The sequence below is a fragment of the Meriones unguiculatus genome, chromosome 15 (genome assembly GCF_030254825.1).
Source record: "Meriones unguiculatus strain TT.TT164.6M chromosome 15, Bangor_MerUng_6.1, whole genome shotgun sequence".
Taxonomy (NCBI): domain Eukaryota; kingdom Metazoa; phylum Chordata; class Mammalia; order Rodentia; family Muridae; genus Meriones; species Meriones unguiculatus.
In genome coordinates, this window is record NC_083362.1 from 48,043,917 (window position 1) to 48,057,675 (window position 13,759).

The 13,759-nt window shown below is 35.3% G+C and overlaps 1 protein-coding gene across 2 annotated transcripts in view; it reads left to right on the forward strand.

Annotated features, from left to right (window-relative positions):
• Positions 1-13,759, forward strand: part of Nbeal1 (neurobeachin like 1) — a 143,755-nt gene that overhangs the window by 36,372 nt on the left and 93,624 nt on the right. For both annotated transcript variants that reach the window (XM_060368445.1, XM_060368446.1), the window contains 5 exons: positions 219-325; positions 7,442-7,528; positions 9,622-9,705; positions 12,224-12,322; positions 12,410-12,990. In XM_060368445.1, the coding sequence (XP_060224428.1) occupies positions 219-325; positions 7,442-7,528; positions 9,622-9,705; positions 12,224-12,322; positions 12,410-12,990 (958 nt within the window). The remainder of the gene's footprint in view (positions 1-218; positions 326-7,441; positions 7,529-9,621; positions 9,706-12,223; positions 12,323-12,409; positions 12,991-13,759) is intronic.

The window sequence follows — 13,759 nt, forward strand, 5'->3', positions numbered from 1 at the left end:
TTGCCAGTCACATATAAAACTTAAGCTAGCTTGAATTATAAAGGATGAAGATGTTCACTTTTCTTAATCACAGCTTTTGTTTTCTGTTCCTCACCTATACTATTTCCCAGTTAATTTACATCTGTCAACTGAAAAGACTAAGTGTTTAAAATGATAACAATAGCTATTTAATCCCCAAATGTCACTTTTACAGCGTGATTTTGTTTTTGTTTTTATAGACACCATCACAGCCATGCTGGACTGCACGGACAGACCCGTTCTCCAGGCCATTTTTCTGAATAGCAATTGCTTTGAACACCTCATACGACTTCTGCAGAACTGCAAGGTGCTTTGTTATCATTTATAAATGTTTGTTTGTTTGTGTGTTTACTTATTTGTATGTGGGGACATGTGCCCAACATGAATGTGGAAGGTTAAAGATCAGCTTGTGGGAATTGATTCTGTCCTTCTGTATGTGGGATTTAAGGATTAGGTTCAAGTTGTCAAGCTTGGCAACAAGTGCCTTATCCTCCTGAGTCATCTTGCTGGCCTTGTTTTTGACTTTTAAAAATGTTATTATTATTATTAAGTTTTAGCTGGGCATAGTTGGTAAATCCCTTTAATCCTAGCACTTGGGAAGTGGAGGCAGGTGAATCTGTGAGTTTGAGGCCAGCCTGGTCTACATAGTGAGTTCCTGAACAGCCAGAGCTATACATAGTAAGACCTTGTCTTAGAAAAAGAAAAACAAATGACAAAGGTTTGTTTTGATTCATATTTGAACATGTCACTACCAGAATTTTTTTTTATGTTTTTTTTTTCCCCCTCCAGAGCTGAGGACCAAATCCAGGGCTTGCTCTACCACTGAGCTCAATCCCCAACCCCAATTTTTATTATTAATTTGGGTTTGTATTACATAATCAAGTTTTATCTTTTTAAACAAGTAAACTGATTTAAATATTATTATAGAACTAGAACATATTAATATATATAGTGTGTATATGTAAATAGATGTAGACACCCACCCACATATATGTATATAGATACACATACCTGCATATACACATACACACACATTCCATGTCATAGGTGAGAAAAGTGAGACACAAGGTTTATACTTTGTCCAAGTTTGAATGGAAATAGGACTGAGGTCAAGGCTGTCCTCTCCCAGGATGTTCATTTGTTAGTGGGCACTCTGCCTCTTAGCTCTCACTTGGCTCAGCCTAGGCTAGGCCGAGGCAGCATTCAGTAGTCAAACATCCCAGTCTAGGAACTAGGCAAATATCTAAACACTCCAATCTCAGTAGAGCCCGTTAGAGAAAGAGCTACTCACTGTCTACATGGGGATAGGTTTTTATCTTGATTGAAACTAGAATTATTTATAATTGTTTAAAGATATTAAAATTTATATGAATTTTCTTTGCATTGCGACATTTCAGTTTAGGAAATACTTTTTTTTTTTTTCCATTAGACATTGATACACATACCATTTAAAGTCATAAGTTGCTTTGGTTCCTTGACTACCTATTTGTCTAGAACATATAAATACAGTGAGGGTCCTTATGCTGTGTAACAAGAATTTTTATTCACTGAGTCACCTTCCCAGCCCAATTTTTTTTTTATTCAGATAACTCTTAGAAGTTTTATAAATGGAATTCTATTTCTTGTAGAATTCCTAGTCATAAGGTAAAAAGAAAACTTGTGTGTTTTTAAAATTAGGAGACTTTGTATTAAACAAGTTACAACAAATTAGAAAATATAGAAAAGTAGAAAATAATAGAAACACTGTAAAGGCTTACAGAACATACTGCCAATTATCTTTTTCTGACTGTTGTTACTATTCACCAGTTTATTCTTGCTATATGTGAGAGCGTACACAGCAGTAATGTTTTTGTGCTTTATGCCCGGGTATTTAAGATTTTGCCAACAAGTTTTTAGAGAGGTTGGAAATGAAACTGTTCCATAGTTCTGTCTTTCTATTAACTCTTGGACTTCGTAGTTGAAAACACTTGGTCAGTTCTGACATTATTCCACAGTAAGGATCCTTGTTTTTCTCATTGTTAAAGGGTATATCTTTGAAAGTTTTCATGTTACTTCATTGCTTACTTTATAGCAATATAGTTAATAGAACAGAAAAATACATTTAACATATTGATGAAATATGTAATAACAAGAATTTCAAAGGTTATCAAAACTCCTGAATTCTGGTTAGTCAGCATACCTCTTCTTTTGTCTTTTAAATACTACTTTTTTCTTTTTAGAGAGATGAAAAATACACAGCAGAAGTATTTTTAAACACTTTGATTATTGTAAAATGTTATGGCTTTGTCACTTAGGAAGACACTGTCAGTAACAAAGTTATCTCGTGTACATTAAAAGAATTCGTATTCATCACTTGGAAGGCAGAGACAGGTAGACCTCATGAGTTTGAGGCCAGTCTGGTCTACAAAGCAAGTTCCAGGTCATCCAGAACTACACAGAGAAACCCTGTCTTGAAAAACAAACAAAATAAAGAATCCAGATTTTACTTGTCAAGTAAACTTTAGGTTGTCCCTCAACCCCGAAATTTTTCACTATGGACTTTTCTTTAGTATATGAGCAAGTCTGATATGAACAGTATCTTTTAAAAAATTCAGTTTTTATTTCTCATAGCTAACCAGGATGGTGACCTAACAGTTACATCTTACAGGATGATACATTCTGAGAAATCTATCTTTAGGATGAATATCACCAAGTATACTTACTCAAACTAAGATAGATACAACTCACTAAGTTATAGAATCTTGTAGAACCATTGTCAGATAGTGTTCTCTCATTTACCAACTTGTCATCAGACAGCACGTTTCTATTTGTTCTGCTACAGCCAGATGTCACAGTTACAGCTTTTAGGTTTGTTTTTGAGGTAGGGTCTCACTCTATCTATGGCATGGCCTCAAACTCACTGTGGGACCATGCTGTCCTTGAACTTCACAGTAATCCTCCTGCCTCAGCTTCCCAAGTGCTAATTTTAAAAAAGTTAATTATTTCTTGCTACTTAATACATTTTCTTTGATACTGAATCACTGAAGAAGATATGTTTTTCAGGAGAGAAAACCAGAACTTTGGGTCTGTTGCTTTCCTTTTATAAAAAAAAGTTTTCTCCATTTGGAGAAACATATACTTGTCTGAACCATCACAGATCATGTAACATTCCAGCTATTGTCTTTCAGAAGTTGATGCATATTATTTCTATAAATTAATGGGACTCGTATGGTGTTTACATCCATGCATGTTATGTTTTGATCATGTTCATTTATTTTTCTGCCTTTGCCACCAACACCCACATATCATACCTAGTCTTTGATAATCCCTCTTCTACTTAAAGCAGTTGTTTTTGTGTATTTGTTTCTGCATGTGAGTGAGAACATGCGGCACTTGCCTATGTTTGGTATATTTTGTTTCATTCATTTTCCTGCAAGTGACAGAATTTAATATTTTTTCATGGTTAACGTTAGTACCACATTATGTGGCATGCCATGTTTTCCTCGCCTGTTCAGTGGTTGACAGGTTCCTGGGCTGTTTTTCTATCCTGTATGTTGTACATATTCCAGTAGTGCAGACAGCATGCGAGTGTCTTCTGTTTACTGACCTTATTTCCTCAGATATATACTGAGTAGTGGGAGAACTGGATCATGCCATAGTTTCATGCTCACTTTTTTGAGTTATGTCCATAATGTTTCCATTTGTGCTTATTTACAGTCTCACTGGCAGCATATAAGGGTTCCATCTCCACATCCTCTCCAACATTAAAAATGTTAATCATTCAGGCAGTAATTAAATGTTTAAAACATTAAAATTAACTCTTTACAATAAATTTTCAAGTTTATTCATTACACAAGTTGAAATAATGGCCTGAGGTGTTAAGCTCATGGTCAATATTAATAATTGTTGGAACTAGGATTTTTTTTTAACTTGTGTTTTCAGTCTCTAAGTTCATTATAATATATAGTTACTATAAATTTGTTTCTTGGATTCAGGTTTACTGGTTTTAACTAGTATAAAATATTTTATGTTCACTAAATATTAGTTAATTATAGTTTTTATTGATACAAAGCATTTTATGAACATGGTTGTGATTTGTGAATATATAAAAATACTTGGAATCTTGTGAAAATTTAGGTTCTCAAATGTATTTTATGATGTGCATACTGTTTTCTGTGCATACTTTGTATAATTTTATTGTTTTTAATAAGTCATTTAGTCTGTTTTATATAATAATGCAGAATCAAGATGATTTTACTGTTTAAACATCTATACTCACTGGAAATACTTCAACTAAAGCTATCAAGTAGCAAAAATATGACTGCTGGTAGTTTTTTTTTTAAACATTTATTGTGTGCATCTGTATGTGTGCATGCGTGTGTGTTTGTATTGTCTGCATGATATAAATGTGTGTATCTGAAGATCAGAGGACACACCTGGGAATGGAGCTTAGGTTGTTGGACTTATGCAGCAAGTACTTTTACATACTGAGCCATCTTGTTGGCCTATACTTTTGGTGGCTTCTCTGGTATTTTTGTGTATGATACTTGTCAATTTAAATGTGTTCATTCACTTCTGCCTGGTAGGACTGCCTTCACAGGCTACAGGACTCATTCAGTCCTGATGCAACTAGATGAGCTGGGGTGGATGGGAAAGGGAGCTCCCCTTTTCCTCAGACGGGGAAGGGAGAGAATGAAACTGGGAGTAGAGGAGGGAAGGGACTACAAGGATGTAAAGTGAATAAAATAAATAAATGATCTTCGTTTCCCAAGAATTTGTGTAAAGGCTTCAGTGCTTGACAACTAAGTTTCATTATAATATAAAGTTCTTTTTTTTTTTTTCACTTTTATTTTATTTTATTTTATTTTTTTTTTATCAGTTACATTTTATTAACTCTGTATCCCAGCCATGTCCCGATCCCTCATTCCCTCCCAGTCCCTCCCTCCCTCCCTCCCTCCCTCATCTCCACCGTGCCCCTTTCCAAGTCCACTGATAGGGGGGACCTCCTCCCCATTCATCTGATCCTGTTTTATCAGGTATCTTCAGGACTGGCTGCAAAGCCCTCCTCTGTGGCCTAACAGGACTGCTCCTCCCTTCGGGGGTGGGGAGACCAAAGAGCCAGTCATTGAGCTCCACAAGGACCAAATATATCTGGGCACAGGGTCTTTTCTGAGACTGACATTCAACCAAGGACCATGTATGGATATAACCTAGAACCTCCACTCAGATGTAGCCAGTGGTAGCTCAGTAACCAATTGGTTTCCCAAAGTGAGGGGAACAGGGACTATTTCTAACAGGAACTCAATATAAAGTTCTTAAATATATATATGTATATATATATATATACACACATACATATATATGTAAAATATGTTATATAACATCACATATTAGACTTTTATCTTTTATGATTAGATGTGATGGATGTTGAACATTTTATTAATTCTTTGAGTTTTATACAATGCATTTTGACTATCCAACAATATTTTAAAAATAATTTATTTTATTTTATGTGCATTGGTGTGAGGGTTTCAAATCCCTTAGAATTGGAGTTACAAACAGTTGTGAGCTGCCTTGTGGGTGCTGAGAACTGAACCTGGGTCCTTTGGAAGAGCAGATGGTGTTCTTAACCACTGAGCCATCTCTCTAGCCCCAATCCAACAATATTTTAATTACAAGAAAAACAATACAACTTGTCATTGGTAATAGTAAGAAGGATTTAAAGCCATCATGTTGGTTTTAAGAAGGCTATAATCTTGTGTTTTCTGACTGTCTTAAATTTTTAGAGTTGCACTTCTGTCATGTTAGCTTCTGTTTTCTAATACGAGAGATCAACCTTGGGGCCTTTGCCTGTTAGGGTTGTGCTTTATGAATGAATTATATCCTCAGCATGGAGACTAAACTTCACTTTAATAAACTTCATCTGTGCTTCCCCATTCCTTTACAGTAATATAGGATCAGTAATATAGAAATTGATATTATATATAATTTTTTTTATAATATTGGCTTTCATTTTTGAAATCCCTATTTGCTTGACATCATGCAAATAACCTGTGTAGATTATATGTCATTTACTTTGCACAATGATTTGATGAGATCTTCTCATTTTAGATAAATAAGCTTGGAGAAGTAGCAAAGAATTGGGGATATAGTGCATGTTTCTAAATAAGGCCCTAAGCTTGAGCTTCAGCATCACACACACACACTTAATAGACCAAAAATCACTTAGAGACATTTGCCAGGTGAGGTAGCATGAGTTCAAGTCAAGCACTCAAGAACTTGAACAGAGCCAAGATGCAAATCGAGGTCTCTGATTCTAAAGCTTATTCTTGCATTAAGCTTTACATGTATGCTTGCATTCTATATTACACTACGCTGCTGCCCCGTTCATTTCTGAAACGACAGAAGTTCCTTATAAGAATGCTTTTAGTTTCTTTATGTACCTTTCTCTCCATTTTCCTTTCATTTGAAGTTTCTCTTCATTGAGTTGGCAGAAGTCAAAACCTTTGGGATGCTGAGTTTCAGATACACTGAAACGGAAGTATGTAACACCGTTATTTCATATAAAAGATAATGATGGGCCAGTGATACAGCATATTGGGTAAAGGCATTTGGCACACAGAGCAGTGCCAGAGTTTACGCATGGAAGCCATGTAAAGGTGGAGGAGAGAGAGAACTTACTCTGCAGGTCATTTGTCCTCCACCTGTGCACTGTGACGCATGCTGCCTGCCTCCTTTCTGCTCGCATAGAAATGCACTCACAGGAAGTTTCTTTTCTTCTCTTTTTTAAAGACAGGGTTTCTCTGTGTAGCCCCGGCTGTCCTGGACTTGCTTTATAGACCAGGTTGGCCTCAAACTCACAGAGATCCTCCCGCCTCTGACTCCCTGAGTGCTGAGATTAAATGTGTGCGCCACCCCGCCCAGCCACAATAATAAGATTAAAAAAAAATATGTCAGGGATTCTCCCAGTTTCTTTTTCCAGACTACAAAGTAAAATACGAATTAGTTTCAGCTGAAGAATATTCTTTCGTGAGATGTGAGATCAGATGAATTTGGGCAGATAGTGCTGTGCACTGACCTCCCTTGTCAAGCTACATACCAGTCTCTTTTGAGACTCTGAGAAAAATTTCTGGGAAGAGTTCCCATTCACGTTAGCCTAATAGAATTTTGCAATCATTATTTATGGAATCTTTTATCTATTTCAGTAGCAAGTTTCTTAACATTTTTGAGTTATAAAGGAGAACTATATGTTACATAGTACTTAAACTACTATTAAATTGTTATTCAGAAAGCCAATAATTACCTATTTCTGGAAGTTGTGTACTTGACAAATGTATTCTTGGATTAGTTTTCAAGAGACATGGAAATCCAGCTGGACCTCATTCTGCTTTTAGGTAACAATTTAATGTTCTTTCTCCATTATTCTTGTCTCTGTTTTTAACAGCTGTTTTTAAATGCTCACAGTAAGGTGGCAGACAAGAACGAGAAAGACCTTGCCAACCAATTACTGACAGAGATGAGTGAGGACCAGGTATCTACAAAGCCTGCATCTTGTTTCAGCTGAAGTCCAAAATCAGTCAATGGGATGACTATTCCTGTGCTTTTCTTCTTATTGCTCCAAAACCACAGACCTTTAATCTATTTATTTTTGAGGATTATTTAAATTACACATAAATCATCATTATAATTCTGTATTAATGAGGACTTTTTTTTCAGTGTGAGAAGATAAAAAGTACAGGAATGGAACCCAGTATCAATCAGTATTGACTACCTGGTGATGACTGTGTTTGAGGGGCTTCTTTTTCTAAGCACTGTGGTGTATTGGGACATGAGGGCTTTGTATGTGAATATGCATAGTTATTGTTAATATCTTGATTCTTCACTTCTTATTGACAATGATTATAATTCAATGGACAACCTGAATCTTGGAGGAAGGGAAGAAGATGATAAGCCTTTGAATATTAATTTTCATGCAATTTCATTTGTTTTTCTGTTCTCAAAATTCAACCCTGTACTAGAATACCAAAACAGATGTATCTGTTTTTGTTTTGTTTTTTTTTTTTTTCCTCAAAAGATACTTGTAAATTATTTTGGGGAGGAAAATTAAAAAATTAAAAGTTTTTTTTTTTAATTGTAAAACAAAATACCTGTAAAGTTGGTTTTTTTTTTTCCTCAACATGTTTGTTGGAGAATTTATATATCTTTTGTTAAAATTATTTTAATGTTTAGGTTTACTGAGTTGTAGGAAAAGAGACTATACTATAATCTGTTAGTTTTGGGGGTGTAAAATAGAGATTCAGAGAGTTGTTTATTGCTTTAGATTTCTCCTATTTAGACACCCAAAGCCTCTTTATATATAATTGAAATTTTTTACAAGAGATTATATAAAATCAAATGTTAGCTATGATGAGTTCCTTTTAGTTTATTCTTGAACAAAGTAGCACAGATCTCATTTATATGAATTTGTATATGCAGAATTTTAATCTATATTGTGAAGTGTTTAGTATATGTTTTCTTATGTAATAATATTTGACAACAATATCAATGTAAGTCAAGACTCTAGTAGCTTATGCCTAAGTGATAGACCTTAGTAAACACAAAGATCTAAATAATTTTTTTTTATGTGCAGATCAGTTCTGTGGAGCTAGAAAAGACAATGCTCTTTGTGGAGTGGCTAGCTTCAGGTCATAAGAATATTCTTTCCAAAGCAGATTTTTAGTTCTGCTTTTATAGCTTTCTACCTTTTTTTTTTTTTTTTTTTAATTTCATTCATTTTTAAGTATGTCTCAGTGTGTTTAAAGAGTGAAGTGCCCTCAGAGGCCAAGAGAAGGCATCAACTCCATCTTTGGGCCCCAGCTTTCTAGTCTAAGCGCTATGAAGATAGGTTAAGTGTAACATAGCAACCATGTTGAATTTTATTTTTAAGTTTTATGGGTCGTAGTTACTGGCTTATTTTCTAGGAGGAGTCTCCTGATATTCAGTCCACCTCATATTTATGGTTACGCCTCACCTCATATTTATGGTTACGCCTAAATAAAAATCAAAATGAGTTTTTAATTATTTCATAAAACTTTTGGCATTAAAGATTGCCTTCTCCAAAACTTGGCGGTACATATAGATACATAATTTATTTTCATTATTTGCCTCAATTTTTTTTATAGAAATGGATATGCCTTGTATAAAAGGTAATGATGTATATACACCATTTCCATTTTAGTACTGAATTTGGAAACTAAGCAAACAAAGTTATTCAAGTTACGTATGATTATACATGCTAACAGTATTTAAAATTAATAAGTTCAAATATAATTTTGAAGCCATAATTTCCAGTTGCAGATCTCCCTTCCCTCCTCTTGAGATTGTCCATTATTTTTTCAAAGCATGTGTAAAGTTTGTTTTGCCCTCCCTTTCAGAAAATTTAATATAATGAGTGAATATTCATTTTTCTTGATATGCGGCTTTTGTTAATTAAGTAACGTTTTCTTGCAGATTATTTTTTAGTAATCCATCTGATAGGAAGAGGAATGTAATGCATGTCATTTCTTCAAGTTTTCAGAACAAAGGGTTCCACGTGAACAAAATCCTGAGTACATTTGTTAATTTCTTGCTATTTCCCTTTGGTAGGTATTTCAGGGACAGTTGGATTGTTTGGCTGTATCAACCATTCAGGCTTTGACAGCAGTGATGAAGAATTCTCCAGCTGCTAAGGTGAAAAATAGATCTTCAAGCTTTAAAATATATTCATTTTATCAGTTTTTGTTGTGTAAATCCCAAAGTGAAGTGTGGAAGTGTATAAAACAGGTGTAACTAACACTTGTAATGAAGTATTTTACAAAAGTAGCTCACCTTTTTATAATTTGCTGATAATTTTATAGACAAACTCCTTATGGATACTCCTTATGGATACAGGATTTTAATAGATTGATGACTCACATGGTAGTACATACTTTTAATCTCAGCACTCAGATGGCTCTCTGAGAGTTTGGGTTCAGCCAGTTCCAGTTCCAAGCAAGCCAAGGCTATGTAATGAAACTGTCACCAAAAAAGAAAAGAAAAAAAAAAGAAAAAGGGACATTGACAACTGAACTGCTCACTAATAACTGTTTACAGTGTTGGCTGTATTGCTGCAATTAGAAGGCCATAATGCTGCTTTTGAGAAGTGAGTGTATTGTTATTGCACATAAAGAATTAAGTTTTATAACTGTTTTTACTGCTAAAGTCAGTTTTGCTATTTATTGTATAACTATCCAGAATATGAGTATTTTTCACATATGACCACTTTAACAGTATGGGATTTGTTTGGCCAATGCGTGTAGGTATAAGCTTCTGTTTTTTAGTTTTGATTTGTTTTTGTTTTTATCATTAAACTCAGGGTTTTATATCACTTTAAAAAAGATTTATTTATTTTTGTTTTGCTTACATGTATGACTTTGTGAAGGTGCCAGAGCCTCTGCAACTAGAGTGCTGACAGTTGTGAGCTGCCATGTGGGTTCTGGAATTTTAAGCCAGGTCCTCTGGAAGAGCAGCCAGCGCTCTTAACTGCTGAGCCATCTCTCCAGCTGCTTATATCAGTTCTTATCTCCTGTCTCTGACTGTAGTTTTGTCTGATTAGGCTCATGTGTTGATAAGTAGCTCAGGAGTAGTTTTACGATTTGTGAGGGATCTGTGCAGAGTCCCAGGCACATGGTCAAGTACCTGAGGCACGTTAGTGATATGGGCCCAACCTAACTTCTAAGCCTTATCTCTGAGGTGCCGTCAGGGATGGAGCCCATGGTTAAGTTTATGTCAGACTGGATAGTCTTACCTCTGATTTTACCTGCCATTTAATAATAGGGTTTCCTTGTTGTTTATAAGGGAAATCACTTTAAGCACTAATAAATTCATTTATTAGTGTAACAGATAGCTATTGTTTCTGAAATTCCAACCTTCAAGGCTGTTTAATTAATTTTAAAGGTGATTTTTTTTTTTTTTTTTTTTTTTTTTTACAGTAATGCCTTTTGTGGTTTAAAATTATAGAGGTTATGTAACATGATGGGTTCAGGGCCCTCACCTTTTCTCCCTAAATGAGGTCACATGACAAAGCACCGCTTGATAAGTTTCTTCTTATGCTTGTCATCCAGCTTACAGAGATAACTGGCTTTACTGATGTTTTTAACCTTTTTATGGTTGGTTTACCTATTTTTGCCTAGTTTTAATGGGGTGATTTTCTATTTTCTAGATATTTGGATAGTCTTTATATTTACTTTTTAGCTTTGAGTTAAGAATGTAAATGACTTCAAGCTTCCTAATGTTGACTGATGCTGCAGATCATTTAGATACAGGGAACAGAATTTTTTTTTTTCCTTATTCTGGCCACTTAAAATTTGAGCATTGTTCTAAATCTAACCCAGGGCCTCCATTTCACCACTGAGCTACATCCTAGTCCTTGTTATTTAAACTAGGTCTCAGTATATAGCCCAGAATGGCCTTTTGCCTCTACTTCCCCAATTGTGGGCCACAGTGCTAATCCAGAATTTTGTTTGTTTGTTTGAGACATGTTTTCTTGGTGTAGCCTTACTTGTCCTAGACTTGCTTTATAGTCCAGGCTGTCCTTGAACTCACAGAGATCTGCCTGCCTCTGCTGGGCTTACAGGCATGTGCCATCAGGAATTTAATCTAGCTCTTTTTTGTTTGTTTCCCTTTTTTTTTTTTTTCTTCTTTTTTTTATGAGACAGAGCTTCAGGACAGCCAAAGCTATGAAGTAAAACTATGTCTAGGGGGTTGCTGGAGGGGGAGGGGAGGAGGATGGGACAGGCTGACAGGAGAGAAGGTGACGATAAAGGAAGTGTCATATAACTTAATCAGAAGAAAATGGTTCTATAAAACAGTTGTCTTGATTTCATTTATTTTGCATTTTGCTGAACTTTTGTATCTTTATTATTATTATAAAAAGAATATAGAATATGTTTTAATATGTACACAGCCGGATTCAAGGGCATATGCCTGTTATCCCCGTTCCTGACATAAGTGAGACAGATGGAAAGATCTCAGCTTAGGCAACATAGAAAGACCCTGTTTCAAAAGAGAGAGAGAAGGATGAATATAGATGGACATAGATAATGTAAGAGAACAAAACTGATTTAATAACCTTTATATTTCATATTAATTAGTTTAAATACTCAGTCTTTAATATTCCAACAAATTTAGTAATTGAAAATGTGCTTTGGTATGTTGTTTTACCCTCTAGGAAGTATTTAAAGAAAGAATTGGCTATATGCACATGCTTGAGGTATTAAAATCTTTGGGCCAGCCACCACTAGAACTGCTTAAAGAACTTATGAACATGGTGAGTTTTTAACCTTTGTCATGAGAAGTTCCATTATCACTACTTTAAGAATAGTAACTATCCTTTTACTTTTGTGTTACTTTCCAGGCCGTGGAGGGTGATCATACTTCAGTTGGCATTTTGGGCATTAGTAATGTCCATCCTCTCTTGGTTCTTATCCAGTGGCTTCCGGAGCTAGAATCTCATGACCTACAAATTTTCATCTCTGATTGGCTGAAAAAAATTTGTTGCATTAATAAACAGAGCCGAACTACCTGTGTGAATGCAAACATGGGAATAAGAATCATTGAAACCCTTGAATCCCACTCTTCCTTACATCGAATTTGTGCTGAGAATTTGATTGCAATCCATGGTTCACTGGGGAGTCAGTCTGTGAGCTCAGAAGAGATCCGTCGACTACTCCGGTTGCTGAGAGTGGATGAATCTGAGTTTGCTCACCCGTACACCGTTCCCGTGACTCGTGCCATCCTGACAATGGCGCGGAAACTCAGTCTTGAGAGTGCACTGCAGTATTTTAATTTGTCACATAGCATGGCAGGTATTTCTGTGCCTGCCATTCAGAAATGGCCTGGCTCTGCATTTTCCTTCACTGCTTGGTTTTGTTTAGATCAGGGTCGGTTGACCCTCGGCACTGCTAACAAAGGAGGAAAAAGGAAACAATTATATAGGTAATGGTACAAATGGTGGAGTATAAATGAATATTTTCACGTTGTGTATGCTGTGATTCTTAAATGGGAAAAAGTAAGGATCTAGTTTTTAAAATTTATAGTAGTTATATGAAAGTTTTTTATCTGTATAGTTTAGAGGTGTATAGTTTAGAGGTGCTTTATTGCTTTTATATTTATTCTGTATTTTAGATATTTTTTCTGGCTAAAAAATGAGGGTCTTTTGGAAACAAAAATAAAAGTAGTATAAAAATGGAGAGAAAGGGATAATAAACTCTGTTCCATTGAAGGAGCTGAGTTTTTATGTAAAACATTCAGGCCTCAGTGGCTAATAATTACCCCCCTCCCTGGCCCACCCTGGGTTTCTTTGTGTAACCCTGGCTGTCCTGAAACTCACTTTGTAGACAAAGCTAGCCTCGAATTCACAGAAATCTGTCTGCTTCTGCCTCCTAGGTGCTGGAATTATAGGTATGTGATAGCACACCCAGCAATCACTTTTAATATGCTTTATGATTTTTAAACTGTTATGTATGCTTTCTGGATATTTTGCAAAATTTAAAAGATTTAAAAATTTTTAGTTTTGCTCTAGCTCAGTGGTTCTTAACTTGTGGGCCATGACCATAGGGAATGACTAAGACCATAGGGATTGGAAAATACAGATATTTGTATCATGATTCATAAAAGTAGCAAACTTACAGTTGTGCAGCAGAAACAAAAATAATTTTATGGTTGGGGACTACCACTTAATAAGAAACTGTGTTAAAGGGTCACA